At 52.9% G+C, this 15,891-nt stretch overlaps 5 protein-coding genes across 5 annotated transcripts; 2 read left to right on the plus strand and 3 right to left on the minus strand.

The window, feature by feature from the left end:
* Positions 1 to 677: 677 nt before the first annotated feature.
* NECHADRAFT_79503 (uncharacterized protein) lies at positions 678 to 1,782 on the minus strand (the record flags this gene model as incomplete). The annotated part of the gene is made up of 2 exons (XM_003045527.1): positions 678 to 1,680; positions 1,733 to 1,782. 2 exons carry the CDS (start codon positions 1,780 to 1,782, stop codon positions 678 to 680), a joined length of 1,053 nt encoding a protein of 350 aa, XP_003045573.1.
* Positions 1,783 to 2,571: 789 nt separating this feature from the next.
* NECHADRAFT_68747 (uncharacterized protein) lies at positions 2,572 to 3,926 on the minus strand (the record flags this gene model as incomplete). Its single annotated transcript, XM_003045528.1, has 2 exons — positions 2,572 to 3,424; positions 3,493 to 3,926. 2 exons carry the CDS (start codon positions 3,924 to 3,926, stop codon positions 2,776 to 2,778), a joined length of 1,083 nt encoding a protein of 360 aa, XP_003045574.1. The 3' UTR covers positions 2,572 to 2,775.
* Positions 3,927 to 4,795: 869 nt separating this feature from the next.
* NECHADRAFT_79505 (uncharacterized protein) lies at positions 4,796 to 5,299 on the minus strand (the record flags this gene model as incomplete). Its single annotated transcript, XM_003045529.1, has 1 exon — positions 4,796 to 5,299. The coding sequence occupies one exon, from the start codon at positions 5,297 to 5,299 to the stop codon at positions 4,796 to 4,798; it is 504 nt and encodes a 167-aa protein (XP_003045575.1).
* Positions 5,300 to 7,783: 2,484 nt separating this feature from the next.
* On the plus strand, positions 7,784 to 10,336 carry NECHADRAFT_100263 (uncharacterized protein; the record flags this gene model as incomplete). The annotated part of the gene is made up of 2 exons (XM_003045389.1): positions 7,784 to 8,964; positions 9,012 to 10,336. 2 exons carry the CDS (start codon positions 7,784 to 7,786, stop codon positions 9,997 to 9,999), a joined length of 2,169 nt encoding a protein of 722 aa, XP_003045435.1. The 3' UTR covers positions 10,000 to 10,336.
* A 2,565-nt stretch (positions 10,337 to 12,901) lies between these two features.
* NECHADRAFT_106067 (glycoside hydrolase family 55) lies at positions 12,902 to 15,298 on the plus strand (the record flags this gene model as incomplete). The annotated part of the gene is made up of 1 exon (XM_003045390.1): positions 12,902 to 15,298. One exon carries the CDS (start codon positions 12,902 to 12,904, stop codon positions 15,296 to 15,298), a length of 2,397 nt encoding a protein of 798 aa, XP_003045436.1.
* Positions 15,299 to 15,891: the final 593 nt, after the last annotated feature.

Raw genomic sequence — 15,891 nt, forward strand, 5'->3', positions numbered from 1 at the left:
ATGTGGGCGTCTGGTATGATTAAAGGGTATCGTGGAGAGAGAAACGAGCGTGAACAATACCACACTAGAGATCTTCAGTAGGGAGTATGCGCTGCAATGTCCAAAGATGTTTTATTTCAGTACTCTACTGGAAACTATATACTGGTAGTTGCCATGCGAACTTGCAATGAACACTAACCTGCACAAAGCTTCAGTTGTCAAGAAAGAACTTTACGATAATCACACAATTTGATCTAATTGGCTGCTTTCATTAATGAACTTTCTCGGTTCCCTCCTTGGGCAATCTTCTAGAAAAGCTGATGTTGTGTTCTTGGCTTCCGTGCCCAACACCCCCAATCTCTTTCAGGGGAGAGAGCTGCACAAACCAACAATCCCAAAAGAGTACTGGCCTACAATCAATCATTGGAGTCGGGTGGTTAGCTTCTAATCGGTATTCATCCATCGTGATGAATCACCCCAAAAACGAATCCAGGAAGAACTTGTTGGTTGTCGGTTGACCGATGAAGCAGTTAGACGAAGAGGATATGATAAAGTAGTCAAATAAAGACACATACTGCAATATTTACATCCGCATAATACAAAAAGAAATCCTCCACTAATAAGGAAATCAATAAATAACAACTTTACTCCCTCAAAATCAGAAAAATCAAGCACGTCCTGGGGTATCTTGTAACTTTTCAACTCCTCGGCCCAAAAATATCCCAAACCTCAACAACGCCATCCATCCTACCAAGAACCAATTCCGTCCCGTCCTCCGAAAAAGCACCCGACATTACCAATTCCTCCGTAGTCCTCTCAAATTCAACGGTTCCCGTTGCAACGTCCATGATATCGAAGCCGGCTTCGGTTCTGCAGAGCATGTAGCGACAGTCGGATGAGATAGCCAGCGGCCAGCCTTCGGAGCAGCGCACAGAGTTGAGGTTGTACGAGGTTAGGTCGTTGGCTAGGGGCATCCAGATGTGCACGCTCGTTCCCCAGACTGAGACAATTCGGCGACCGTCGGGGCTGACGGCTAGAGCTCGCGGGTTGGTTGAGCCGTCAATCTCGAGACGGCGGGTGGTCTTGCATGTGACCGGGTTGGTGATTCGAAGAGTTCCATCACGAGAGATGGTTACCAAGCTGTGATCGGGCATAAAAGCAGCGTGCGTAACAGCGTCAATGTGGCTCAGGACTCTTCCGACTCGGTGCCCGTTCTTCACATCCCAGACACCAATGCGATTTCTCTCTTCACCAACAGCAATGACTCTCCCGTCGTGGCTCCAAGCAACCGGCTCGCCCTTGGCTTCCTTGAGTTCCACAGAAGTCTTTCCATTCGTAAAGTCCCGTAGGAGAACGGTGCTAGCGTGGTGAAAGTCCACTCCTCCGGGAAGCTGAACGATCCAATCCCGGATCGTCGCCAAGCGGGCAGTGTTCGGTGCAAAGACGGCGTGGGAGCCGCTGGTCTGTGATAGGCCCCGCTGAGTTGTGAGGTCAAACACATCAATCCAAGACTGAGAGGTCTGAGCAGCCATGTAGATGGCAAAAGCGGCTGAGCTGCAGGGCGAGAGGCCAACAGAGGTGATCTCGCCCTTGCTGCAGATACGGCGAAAGCGGAGGGAGAGGTTTAGCTGCCCGGATGTTGAGCTGCCCGGGTCGCCGCTATCGACCGGGGTAGTCGGCGATACTGGAGTTGATTGTCCCCTGTGGTACTGTTAGTGGGTGCTTGTCCTACCCGGGACTGGCATTGACTTACATGTTGTTGGTGTTTGAAGATCTATTAGTGGATCTTAGATGGAACTTCATGAGCTTGGATGAAAGTGGAAAGTAGATAATTGTCTTGTTGATGAGAGCCAATTGAGTGCAAGGTAGTTTCTTTGTTCTTGGTGTTTGAGGTTGTTTGTACAATGCCTCAAAAAACCAGCAGAAGCCTCATCTTAAACAATCACGAAACCGTGAATCACGTCCCTGTAAGTCGAGTCACATAACAAACCCACTCTCGCGTGGATTACCAACCGCGCACTTGTTCTGTCGGCGAATCCCAAAAGAGGATAACAAAGAACAGGATGCCACCAAAGCTGGGCTACGAGATGTTGGCTGAGACTCCAATTCACGCCTGTAGAGGCCTGCAACGTGAGTCACCCGCCGTTTTGCTTGCTGCAGGCTTCGGCGAGTCAGAATTGGGGATAGTGGCAGATGACATGGGGGGTTCCGGTTCGGGGGAAGCTGGGGTATGGGATGGGTCGAAGAATACGGATATGTCAGCACGAGACCATGAATAGTTCTTGGCGTTGATAAATGCGCATTCACCAGGTTTTTCCTGCTCCCTCTCAATCTCATGTTACGTGGCGATTGGCGAGGGTTGCGTGGCTGATTGGCGAGTAGGATCAATGTGCGGCAATGAGCCCAACTGTGCGGTGAAAGAGATGACCCGGTCATGATATGAAACACCCTGTTAGTGCCTGCGAGTTCGCTGTCTCCAAGCACGAATTGCCTCTTTTGCAGACCAAGATTGCTCATCGGGGAAAACACCATCAATGGACTAACCCACCACGCTATAGAGGCATCTCTCAGCAAGATTGGAAATCAATTGTTATAACGTCAAAGCATGTTCAATTTGTCATTCAATTCGTCATGTAACAGAGGGCAACTCGTGCAATTCTAAACACAAAGTCGTCATCCTCGTGAACCTATCAAGGTGTCTCCATCCCCGCGCCGAGGTCGACTTGGGGTCTCCACCATTAACCATTCCCATCCCAACTCTTTCCCTCCTTCATCCAATTTTTATTGCTTCTCTATTTATGCGCCAAATGCCTCGTCGTAGTTGACCATGCACGATCGGTATCGCACCTTGCTCGTTCGGAGGTTCTCCATGGCGAGCTGAAGACCCTCGGTCGAGATGGGGATCTCCTCGACCCACGACTTGATGCCGTTGTCGGCTGCTAGCTTCAGCATCTCGAGCATCTCACGTCGGCTGCCCAGGTGCGAAGAGCCGATGTAGCAACCGTTGGAGAGGAAGTCCTGGTTGCGAACGGTCAGGCCGTCACCGCCGGGAAGACCAACAGAGTTCCAGTGGCCGTGGATATCAAGAAGGCTGAGGTACTGGCTGAGAGCGAAGCCCTCGAAAGAGGTGGCGGTGTTGATGATGATGTCAAAGGTCATCTCATGGCCCTTGGTCCAGTTCTCCTCGGCGGTGGCCAGGAAACCGTCGACACCCATCTTGCGGGCATCCTCCTCCTTTGCTCGCGTACGGGAGATGGCCCAGACCTCAGCACCGAGGGCCTTGGCGAAGAGAAGACCATAGTGGCCAAGACCACCAATACCGACGATACCGACCTTCTTTCCGGGGCCAGCACCGAGGCGCTTCAAAGGGCTGTATACGGTGATACCGGCGCAGAGCATAGGAGCGGCCTGAGAGCTGGAGAGGGCTTCGGGGATAGGGTACACCCTGTGAGTGTCAGGTCAGTCTATGAACACCAATGCTAACACAAATGAGCAGGAATGGGATCAACTCACCAGTACTCGTTGATGCGGGTGTGGGAAGAGTAACCACCCTGAGTGTTGACACCAGTGTCAAGGTACGGAGCACCATAGGCGTCAATCTGGTCCTTGCAGTAGGTCTCATTGTCATTCTTGCACTGACGGCACTCGAGGCACGAATAAACCTGAGCACCAGCACCGACGCGCTCGCCAACCTTGGCCAGAGTCACCTTGTCGCCGACGCGGACAACCTTGCCGACAACCTCGTGACCGACGGCCAGAGGGTAGGGGCAGTCACCCCAGTCTCCGCTGATGGTGTGACGGTCGCTGGCGCAGACGCCGCAGCACTCGACCTTGATGTCGACGTCGTAGTCACCAAAGGGACGGGGCTGGAAAGTGTTCTTTTCAAAGTCGGTCCATCGCTCGGCGCTGGGGGACTGGAAGCCCTGGAACTTTTCGGGGAAAGACATGGTGATGGGGTGGTGGTGTTGTGGGGGTATCACAAAGACACGGTCAAGAATGGGACTCAACAGATGACGATGCAGCAAAAGACGAGAGCAAGAAGGAAGAACAACAAGAGCTCAATGGCAACAGCTGGGGTATTCCTTATAAAGCTTTTGTCCTGCTCCTCACAAACCCCCACTCAGGTCATCCATTCCCACTCCTCGTCGCCTTTTACTGCCATGTCGGTCGGGTTGGTGAGGGGCAATCGATGGGTTGCCCCTCATCCAACGCGAGAGCGACAGCAGAGAGCGACGTGCCATCGGATGCACCATGTCATGGGCCATTGGGGGAGGTCAAGGCGGGCTATGGGTGAAAACGGGCCTCATTGGACTCGTTTCAATCACTCACCTTCAAGTTTGGGGGTTTCGCATCATGGTGCCCTCTCTTCCCCAATCCCGCAAGAGACAGAGCTCCAACTCGGCCGTCGCAACGGCACGCGATAGGGTGACGGGCGTCATGAGGGATCCATCATGAGTCGGGTCTCCTCCCCACAGTCACCTCGGATTATCGTGGGAATGTTGATCCGACGGATGCCGATTCCTCCACCAAGGAGGTGATGCGTGGGGAAAAGAGTGGCATGAGATGAAGGGTAAGTTCAGAATGTGTTGGTGATGTTGTTTTCAATTGTTCCCTTGGTCCTGAATGGGGGCATCCTTTTCTGCGAACAATTATCTATATTCTTCCTTCAATTGCCTGATGTTTGTATCCCAAACATGCACTTGTCTCTTGATTGTCCAACTTTGTCATCCCATCGTGTATCGGATCGGATATCGGGTATATCTTGTCCAACCCCGCGAGAACCAAATCACCACGTCTCACAGTCATCCACTGTCTTTCAACTCTTCCAGTCCTTCTTCTTTAGAGCCCGCGACTCGCCCAGACCAAAACCAGCCAGAAAGCAAAGCCTCATGGTCATGCCGACATAGACCCACGGCACATTACCCAGATCGCTCACATTCCACCCGGCGACATCCCAGTAGATGCTCGCCCCGAGCTCCCGCATCGAGTACAAGTGTCCCACGTCGGCGAGCAGCAGCACAAAGAGCACGGTGCGCCAGACGCGCAGGTCCGCCGTGGACCGTAGCACGAGCGCCTCGTTGACCGCGAAGAAGAAGAACATGTTGGCCAGCTGCGACATGGCGACAGAGGTTGCCAGCGGCGCATTGGCGTCCGGGGATGGTGCCGAGTCCGAGTTCAACAGGTTGAGGTAGGTTTCCTGCCGGAAGTGGCTGTAGTAGGCTCCGACAAGCGCGGAGATGGGTTCAACAACGAGGAAGAAGAGGCGGTAGATGAAGTGGATGCGGAATGCCACCTGGGCTGGTTTCTTCTGGCCAGCCATTTTGACGAGCTCTACAGAGGCAATTGAGTGTCTGGTAAGTTGGTTTGGAGAGGTGATATTGCTGTCGCTTTCGCAACGTGTTATTCATGCTCCATCACGAAAACTCTCCCAATGGGCCCTGGTTCGGGAAAAACTTGATCCACAGGGTTCAATCTCTGACCCCACGAGAACCGTGCCAGCCCCGTTATCTCGGTGCTCTTTACAACGAGATCTTTGAAGCCATGTCCATCGACCTCTGGCATGTAAGCTATCGTCATTCTGTAACAGCTCCGGCCTGGCTTGAAGCTAGGCCAGAGTTTCATGTAAAACTTGTCTTGGCCAAAACGCTTCAGCCACGGTCAGCGAGGTAAGAAACGTTAATAGACCTCTAAGCCCAAGACAGCCTCGGACGATCAAGGAGATCCCCCAATGCAGCACCAATGGCGTCGCGCTACGACAACCTTTCCATCGGACGCTCCGTCTCGTCTGGTCAAGCTCCAGACCGCACTTGAAAGGTTCCTAGTTTTTCCTTTCCCAGTCGATCTCACCCGCAGAGATTTTCCCGGAAGTTTAATGGTCCGAACGGTTGTGGGTGTGCTCGTTGCCGAGATCGCTGCAGATCTTTAAAGGGCACGAATCAAGGGAATTCCTGCTTACAGTGCTTCAGTGGCACAGCATCTCTTCTTGTGCCAGACTCAGCTTTTAGATGACCAGGTTCTGTAATACCGTCCACCGGAAATAGAGGTCCAGGGTCTCACAAAGAAAATTTTCTATCCCTGCGGATGAGATCATTCAACGAGCCGAGTGGAATCCGGGGTTGCTAGTCACAGTGGCGCTGTTGGGGGGCCTTTTTTCATTGAAGAACTGGGGTTGGGGTTTGGATTGGACAGCTCCTGCGAATTGAGGTCCGGGCATTAGCTGAACCGGGATGGTCTCTGTTATTGCCTGGTAATGTTTATTAGAGACCCAGCTGCAGTGTAGCATCAAAAAGCAACGCTGTTGTTGTGGTGAACGGGGTTGCGTTACACTTGGTTGGACAGCAAACATTTATGCTCGTCAATGTCAACAAAGAAAAAAGGTCAGCGCTCCTGCAACCCATACCAAAGACCCTTTGACCTGTAGAAAAACGATTGCGAGTGCACATCGCCACTTACTGGGCCCCCTTTGCCCCCAAAACACCGAATGTCTGTGTTACGCGCCACTTGCGAGTTATGGAGGGGGAGGGGCCGGGCTAGTGTCGAGTCTAGAAAGACTTGTCCCGGAATCGTTTCTTACTGTATTCTCACCGCTCAACTGGAGAAAAGGAAGTTGAACAATGACAATAATTTGCAAAGTGTCAAGTAATTACAGTCCCTGTCGTAAATGTCACTCAAGTCATGGCCACATCGCGGCCCCCGAGGAAAAACTGGGACTCGCCGGCCAGAGATTGGGCCTCCGTCCTCCCGCATTCCATTCCCAGTCCTCTGGTCTGGTGCAGCTGCTGTTCGGGTACCGGGGGACGCTAGTTTTTGGGGCTGTCCCTGGCGCTGAAGATGGCGTTGGCAAACCTGAACCTACAGGAACGCCAGCCTGACATCACAGCTGGTTCACCGGTAACATTGCTTGACTGAGGATAGACTGGCATCTTGTTATCGTGAGACCTTTTCTCGCCCCTTTCCCGTCTCAACACCCTCTCGTCCTCAGTTCCCCTGATCGTCATTCTCTTGTCCCCTGACTCGCTTCTTCCTTTCAAATCTTCTCCCTTGGCCTCGGCTCCTGACCCCCGATCCGGTTGCCCTTGTCTGCCGTCGACTGTAAATATCACTGGTCCCCTGTCCTGCACCTCCCGCCCGTTGGTTTGACCGGGATTGCTGATCGAACCGGTGCAACGCTTTTCTTTCTTGTGCTTCGCTTCCTTGTGTTCAAGGTCTTCTCTCTCCTCCTTTCTTTTTCTTGCCTGTCCGAGACTCAAGCGAAAGAGGATCGCCCACTAGGAAATAAATTTCCAATACTCTCACTCCTTTTTATTGACAGTCGTGTCCTTCCTTTATCAGCTGGACCATCTTCAGCTCCTGCAGCGCTGTCCCAAAACGCAGCCGGCCCTACACAAGGCGACCCCTCCCAGACCCAAACCTTACAGCACCTTCCTCCACTGCCCGAGGTGCTGCAACAACAAACAAACCTACAACCTCGATTCAGTCATACGACCTGACGAGCTGCGCCCGCCTCTCCGCTTCGCTCACGGGTCGTCGTCCCAGCAGCACCTCACAGTACAAGAGCAAGCAAGCATCTTGCGCTGAATCATTCCTTCATCTGAGGCTTGCGCTGCGCTCCTCTGCTGGCTTCAACTGTCCTTGACTTGGTCCCGACACTCCTTCATCTGACCGCCGTCGCATCGCAACTTGCAGTATCTGCTCGACGACTTGTTTCATCCGATACCGACAACCGACGATAACCCTACGATCCCTCTTGTCGATTCGAACTTGAAACACATCCTCTGCGTTTACCTGCGATTCAATAACAACCATGACCAAGCGCATCATCCCCGTCAACGACTGGGCTCCTGCTCATGAGGCCATGATGGAAACCCCCGCCGAATCGTCTGCCATGGGCGCAGGTGCTGCTTCTGAATCTCAGGCATCGGCCCCCGGCGTCTTCCGTCCAGAGACCGGCTCTGGGGCGACCACGTACGGCCACAAACACCGTAGCATGAGTCTGTCACTTCCTTGGCGACGCCCCAAGTCGTTTGTTTGGGGACATGATAGCTCGCATCATCTGTCGCGTCACTTTAACGACCTCGCCATCGACGATACTGAAGAGGAGGTGCACGAGTCAGGTCACGGCGCCCAAGGCCACGGTCATGAACAACACCATCATTTCCATACTCCTGGTGCGATCAAGGGAATCATCCGTCGAGCGTCTGTCTCGTTCAACCGTATGGTTCATCGTCGACCCTCTGTGGCCGAAGAGATCCCTGAACACCACTCTGCACGACCCATCACATCTCATGGACACTCGACCTGGAACAGACTTCGACAGGCCACTGTCAGACACTCACGATCCATCTATGGACTGGATCTGAACCATGAGCACGGATTTCACCATCAACAGGAGCATCCCCCTAATCTTCCTATTCCTGGTTTCCGTGGAGAGCCACCAATCATCCCTGATAATTCGGGAGCCGCTGCAAAGGCTTCAGCTGCCATGCAGAATGAGTACTTTGCTCGCCAGAGTCTTCACAGCATGTGGCTCAACCCTACCACCAACGATGAGACAAACGACCGAGAGAGTGGCATTGGAATCACAGTGACTCTGCCTGGCACCGAGGAAGCTGATGCCGAGTCTGTCATTAGCAAGATTGACTTTGTCACCAAGCTTCCTACTGAGCTCGCCATCCATATTCTCGCATGCCTGGACGCTGCAGCTCTCACCAAGGCCAGCGAGGTCTGCCGCAGCTGGAGGAACATCATCAGCAACCAGCACATCTGGCGTGAGTCTTGTCTCCGTGAGACAACGACCACGTATGCCACCAGCACTCCCGTCACACCCGGAACTGGCCTCGGTGTCCCGGCCATTGCACCCACTAATGATTGGCGTGAGATTTATCGTGTCAAGCAGCAATTGACTCACAGATGGAAGGGCGGCAAGGCGAGCCCTGTTTATCTGAATGGTCATAAGGATAGCATCTATTGCCTTCAGTTCGATGAGTGAGTTTATCTATCAACTTCTTCCGATCACTTACTGACTCGATCAGGCACAAAATCATTACTGGTTCGCGAGACAAGACGATCCGCGTCTGGGACATGCACACTCTGCAGTGCCGTCTCGCTATTGGGCCTCCCGAGGTCATCCATGAGCCTGATATGCTCCTGGATGAGGAAGGCAATCCTACTCACTTTGCGACCGGCTCAGACAACGAGAGAACCGCACCCTCGATGCCCACTCTCGCCTCATTCCCTACTCACCACAAGGCATCCATTCTGTGCCTGCAGTATGATGATGAGATCCTGGTGACTGGATCCTCCGATTCGACCTGCATCGTCTACAACGTCAAGGCGGGATATCGACCTATCCGCCAGCTTCGCCGTCACACCGCTGCTGTTCTGGACCTGGCCTTTGATGACAAGCACATCGTCACCTGCAGCAAGGACTTCAGCATTTGTGTGTGGGAGCGCGAGACTGGCAACCTTCTGAAACAACTCCGTGGACACAGTGGGCCTGTCAATGCAGTGCAGATGCGGGCAAACACCATCGTGTCTTGCTCGGGTGACTTTCGCGTCAAGCTGTGGAACATTGAAACGGGCAAGAACATTCGCGAATTCACGGGTCACACCAAGGGTCTTGCATGCTCGCAATTCTCCGAGGACGGTCGATACATCGCCTCTGCGGGTAACGACAAGGTGATTCGCATCTGGGACGCCAACACGGGCGAGTGCCTGCGGGAGATGCGGGCTCACGAGAACCTCGTTCGCAGTTTGCACATTGACAGCGTGAGCGGACGACTCATCAGCGGAAGCTACGATACGGACATCAAGGTCTGGGACATGGAGACGGGCCACCAGTTGCTGGACTTTCCTGGATGGCACGCTAGTTGGGTGCTCAGTGCCAAGAGCGACTACCGCCGTATCGTGAGCACCGGACAGGATCCCAAGATCCTGATCATGGACTTTGGCGCCGACGTTGACGGCATCGAGATGCTTGAGTGCGGTCAGCCAGTCGAGACTGATGGAGGCTTCATCTAAGGCTGACAAGACGAAGAGGCAGGATACTAATGGGTCAACACAATTCGCTAGTCGAGTTGCAAGTTGGCTGTAACGATTTATGATACGGAGGGATTGGATGGTTAGACGTGGGGTATCTATCGCATGACGGCACGGCAGCATGATGGAAACTTGCTGGACGGGTTGGTGACATGACCAGGCGTGCAGCCTCACGGAGCACCCTATGAGATGAGATCTGGATGTATGTAAGGATGGCGATTCGTTGCCGTGTGGGGTTAGGTTACTTGTTTGGCATACTGTTAGCGATTTGTGGATCACATAGACCACTGGTGTAATATGATTATATGAGCATTTCTCTACATCTTTCTGAACAAGCTGAGTCGAGTCGACTTGCCGAAAACGAACCAATGGCTTCGGGTTGCTCGGGCGAAGCCGAGGCCATTCAGGGGCGGGACGATGTAACGGCGGGAGATGACGGGGGTAATGAGGATGCGCGTCGAAGTTGGAGTCTGGGGGAGAATTGGGCCGAGCAGAGTCCGAGATGAGGGATCGGGGAAACGAAACGCCATGTGTGTTGGAACTCATATGATGCGATGCATGGTGAGCAGTTGAAGGATCTAGAAGATTTCTGTTTCAATGCCTGCATGGCAGAGTCGATCAAATGCTGTGAAACGTTGACTTGATGGGTACAAGATCATGTAGGTAGCCGTCGTCGTCGACGCCACACGATGTAGCCTGATTGATAGGCGTCGAGTCGCCAAGAGCTTGATTCTAGTCTTGTTTAATGAGGTCGAGCCAAATGCGGCCATCGAGGGTTGGGGTGTTTCGAAACGGGGGTTACCTAGGACGCATCGTTGGCTAAAGAGATTCTGCTATAGCCGCCACTACAAAGAGTCGTCTTCACCTATCTATGGAACGCACTTGTGGATATACAAAACCCTTGATCCTGAACTTGAGCGCTTGTCCAACCCAGCCCCGGATAGTCGCGCGCGTGTTTGGAGCCATGACGCAGGTTGATTGAGGAGGAATCGATCCGTTGGTTAGCGATGGTCCGAGGTTCAGCGGGGCAAGGAGGGAGAGATCTGATTAAGGGATCGGGAGTGATGCCCTTTGGAATGCGGCGGGACAATGATGCATATAGAATTCCTGCCTGAAGCATCCATCACATTGTTCGCATTAGTGCAAGAGACATTTCGATGGCAGGGCTGCGAAGCTGACAGACGCCATGGGGACATCGAGTGCATGTGGAGATTTGCATCAGCGAGGCTTGAAGTTAAATTTGTCGGCATTTAGACACCTCGTGGACGCATCCTGCAAGGCACAAGAACGACACATGTACCTCGTGGACCGGCTCTCATGATCGCTACATGGATGCCACGAAATACATCACAAGGATCCATTCTTTCTGAGACAGACAACATCCCTTTGCCGCCTGACAAAGAGAGGGTCTCTATCCGATGTGAGCCCTCAAAGCCACACGCTGGCTCGTCCGGGGGGAACCACTGAAACAAGGCGCTAGAGGCAAGGGTACCTGAACCGGGGTTGTACGTTTTTTTTGTCTTTGCCTCTTTCGGATCACGAGGTTTTGGGTAGTGTTCTCCATCTGGGGTGCTATCCTGTGAACTCTACTTCTCTCTCTTTACTTTTTTTTTGCATGTTACCCCTTTTTTGACAAGTGCTTGGTTATCTATCATCCCTTGTGTGTCTTTACAACGACAGGTCATTATAGCTTGTTAAATCCGAGTCCAATATTGTCAAACCAACAGAGACATCATTCAGCTTGGTCCTGTCTACCGCTTTGGCCCCATATGCCCGGCCGTGTTTGAAACAACCCGCTGGTGTCCGCATGGTCCAATGGGAATGCCCTCAACTCTCTCCCTTGTCTAGCCTAACAACCAAACCCCAGCCAGCCCGAATCAATGGATGGTTCCACCTCGAGGATGATGCCGTCAGTCTACCAAGACTACGACGGCATCCCTGTCCATGACCCTGTCGAGGACAATAATGCAAAGGTGAGCTATTGCTCTTGGGATGGATGTGTGTGTGTGTGTGTGTGTGATAAAGTTCCAACCTGCCTCAAAAACGCGTGTGCCTGCTCTCCCGTGTCTCTCCCTTCTCTTTTTCTTCTCGCTCTGCAACCACCACCACCGACAAAAATCGTCACTGTCTTTTTCGTGTGAACACGCGCCTCTGCGTGTGTCTCTCTTTTTTTCTAACCACCGTTCATTTCTTTCTTTATCCCTCTCTCATTTCAGGGATTTAAACACGTCTTGGTCACCTTTCACATTTTTTTCTGCACTGACCGCATTGACCTCTTTTTGTTGTTTCCTGGTAAGTGTTGCCTCTTTGACGTGACTCTCAGACACGCACAACACGCGAGATGAAAGACGGATGCGTCTTCTTGGCTTAGAGCAAAGTTGCTTCTGGTTGGATGAGATACAAAAGAAGCAAAAAAGAAAAAACGTGGGCCTTGAGATCTAGTGGTCTCACCAGCGATAGCCTCGGGCTATTGTGGCTGGCCTCGCTTCACTTACACCAGCTGGTCGCCAGGTGTCTCCCACTTTTCACCTTTTTTGACCTTCACCTTTCATCCTCAATTGGATATTTATTTCTATTGTTCTTTGTTTTTCTTTTCTTTTTTATTTCTCCTCTTTCAATCACACTCTCTCATTGAGCCATCGTCATTGTCGCTGTGGCTCTTTGTCCTCCCCTTCTCATCCCCTTTCGCCTTCAAAGGCTTCATCAAGCTTCCCTTCTACGTCACCAAGCAGAATTCATTTCTCATCACTCTCTCCTCACCGCGATATCCTGCGCTCATTAAGCACGCGACTGACTCTTTTCTCCACAGCCTTTCGCTGGAACATCACCACCACTCTCATTAGATCGAACAACACCCCAAGCGACTCCGTTTAGCTGGTTCTACATGGTCATCATGGGGCTCTCGACGATCGTCACCGCGTCTCTCTTGGCCTTGCGCCTCTTTTCTCTCCCCGTCTCGGCTGCTCCTCAGGTGCCTGTTCCTTCAGCTGCTGTTCCTTCGGCTGCTGTTCCTGTCGCTGCCCCCGAGTACGGTGTCGCGGCCGCCGACTGGTGGCTCGCATCCATTGAGCGTCAGGGTGCTGTCGCCTACGGTGGCTCTGCCGACTACAAGATCTTCCGAAACGTCAAGGACTACGGTGCCAAGGGTGATGGCGCTACTGACGATACTGAGGCCATCAACGCCGCCTTCTCTGATGGCAACCGCTGCGGCTACGGCTGCGACTCGAGCACCGTCCGCCCTGCCCTTGTTTACTTCCCTCCCGGTACCTACGTTGTCTCTAAGCCCATCCTCCCTTACTACTACACCCACATGGTCGGCGATGTCCAGTCTCTCCCCGTTCTCAAGGCCGCCGCCAACTTTGCGGGCATGGCTGTCATCGACTGCGACCCCTACGACGACCAGGGCAACAACTGGCACACCAACCAGAACAACTTTTTCCGCCAGATCCGAAACTTCAAGATTGACCTCACCGGCATGCCCAAGACTTCGGGTACTGGCGTCCACTGGCAAGTTGCTCAGGCTACTTCGCTCCAGAACATTGTCTTTCAGATGATTGAGGACAAGAGCGAGGACAATGTCCAGCAGGGCATCTTTATCGACAACGGCTCTGGTGGCTTCATGACCGATCTTGTCTTTATCGGTGGCAAGTATGGTGGTTTCCTCGGTGGTCAGCAGTTCACTGCTCGCAACATGACCTTCCGCAACTGCAACACTGCCGTCTACATGAACTGGAACTGGGTCTGGACTCTCAACGGACTCGACATTGACGGCTGCAACATCGGTGTTGACATGACTGCCGGTGAGAACATCCAGAACGTCGGCTCCATTCTTCTTCTCGACAGCAAGATCTCCAACACTCAGGTCGGTGTTCTCACCACATACGACCCCGCCCAGCCTGGTACCAACGGTACCCTGGTCCTCGACAACGTCGACATGTCCTCTGCCGTCCCCATCGCCGTCAAGAACAAGGGCACCGAGGCTACCGTCCTCGCCGGCAACGCCAAGATCGACTCGTGGGTTCAGGGCCGCGCTTACGTCGGCGGCAACGGTGAGGCTGTCCAGGACGCTCAGTCACCTATCCAGAAGCCCGCGGTCCTCCTCGACAGCGCTGGCAAGGTCGTCACCAAGAGCAAGCCCCAGTACGACAACATCCCCTCTACCCAGTTTGTGTCTGTCAAGTCCAAGGGCGCCAAGGGTGATGGTGTCACTGATGATACTGCCGCTATCCAGGCTGTCTTTGACGGCATCACTGACGGCCAGATTGTCTACTTTGACCACGGCGCCTACGTCATCACCGACACTGTCAAGGTCCCCAAGGACATCAAGATTGTCGGTGAGATCTGGCCTCTCATCATGGCTGGCGGCGACAAGAACTTCAAGGACCAGACCAACCCCAAGCCTGTCTGGCAGATTGGTCAGGAGGGTGATGTCGGCAACGTCGAGATCCAGGATCTCATGTTTGAGACTCTTGGCCCTCAGCCTGGTGCCATCCTCATGGAGTTCAACGTCGCTGGTGAGACTCCCGGCTCTGCTGGTCTCTTCGACGTTCACTTCCGCGTCGCTGGTTCTGCTGGTACCAAGCTCCAGTCCGACACCTGCAAGAAGACTCCCGAGGTCAAGACCGAGCCTAACCCCGAGTGCGTCGGTGCCTTTATGCTCATGCACGTCACCAAGCAAGCCAGCATTTACATGGAGAACACCTGGTTGTGGGTCGCCGACCACGAGCTTGATCTTGCCGACCACTCTCAGATCAACATCTACAACGGCCGAGGTATCCTCATCGAGAGCAGCAAGGGTGCCTGGCTCTGGGGTACCGCCTCTGAGCACAACGTTCTCTACAACTACCAGCTCAAGAGCGCCAGCAACGTCTACATGTCTCTGATCCAGACCGAGACTGCCTACATGCAGGGCAACCCCGACGCCACTGTGCCCTTCACGGTCAACGCCAACTTCTACGACCCCGACTTCACTGCCTCGTGCACGGGTGACTCGACAAAGTGCGCACGCACCTGGGGTGTCCGGGCCATCGACTCCAAGGACATCTTCATCTTTGGCGGTGGTCTCTACAGCTTCTTTGACAACTACGACCAGGAGTGCGTTCCTCTCAACAACTGCCAAGACAACATGGTCAGCATCGAGAACTCGCAGGTTCACCTGTACGGCATCAGCACAAAGGCCAGCATCAACATGGTGACTGTCGACGGCAAGTCTGTCATGCTAGATGCCGACAACCGCAATAACTTTTGTGCTGCGATTGCTCTGTTTTCTTCGTCAGCATAAGCGCCTCTCATGCGTCACTACAACATGCCATGACCAAATGATCACCCCGACCAACAACGGTCCAGACGTACAAAAACACAAACATGTACATACACATGCATACCCAAGTCACATGTCTTCTTTTTTCTCTTTTTCCCTTGCTCTTTTCTACTTTCTCAAACTTCTCTGACGTGTCGAATCCGGGCAACTGGAATGATGACACTATTTTGGGCCGGTTTCTGGTTTGATCATTTAGTTCCGTTGGTGGAACAAGGAGTTTTAGGGATAAAGCGGCAAACGCTTCGGATAAGGGAAATGTTGATATAGCCATTGCTTTAGAGGCAAGGTAGTAGAATACGATGAATCGACGTGCTACCAAGTTTTGTGCTTGTGACCCAAGTGATTGTGACTGGAGAATCTCTGTGACATGATACGGCCAGGATGCAATAAAGAAATGACGTGAAATTTATTCCAGAACACTTCGTACAGACAGGGAGCAGACAATCTGTAACTACCTGTGCGGCCAAAAAGAAGAGTAGACCCATGGCTCCGCGAGTCGAACCTTGCACCTTTCATCGGCAAAAAGCGAAGGTCACTGTGTGACAATTTCTTTG

Source organism: Fusarium vanettenii, assembly GCF_000151355.1.
Source record: "Fusarium vanettenii 77-13-4 chromosome 4 genomic scaffold NECHAsca_19_chr4_3_0, whole genome shotgun sequence".
NCBI classification, from domain to species: Eukaryota; Fungi; Ascomycota; class Sordariomycetes; order Hypocreales; family Nectriaceae; genus Fusarium; species Fusarium vanettenii.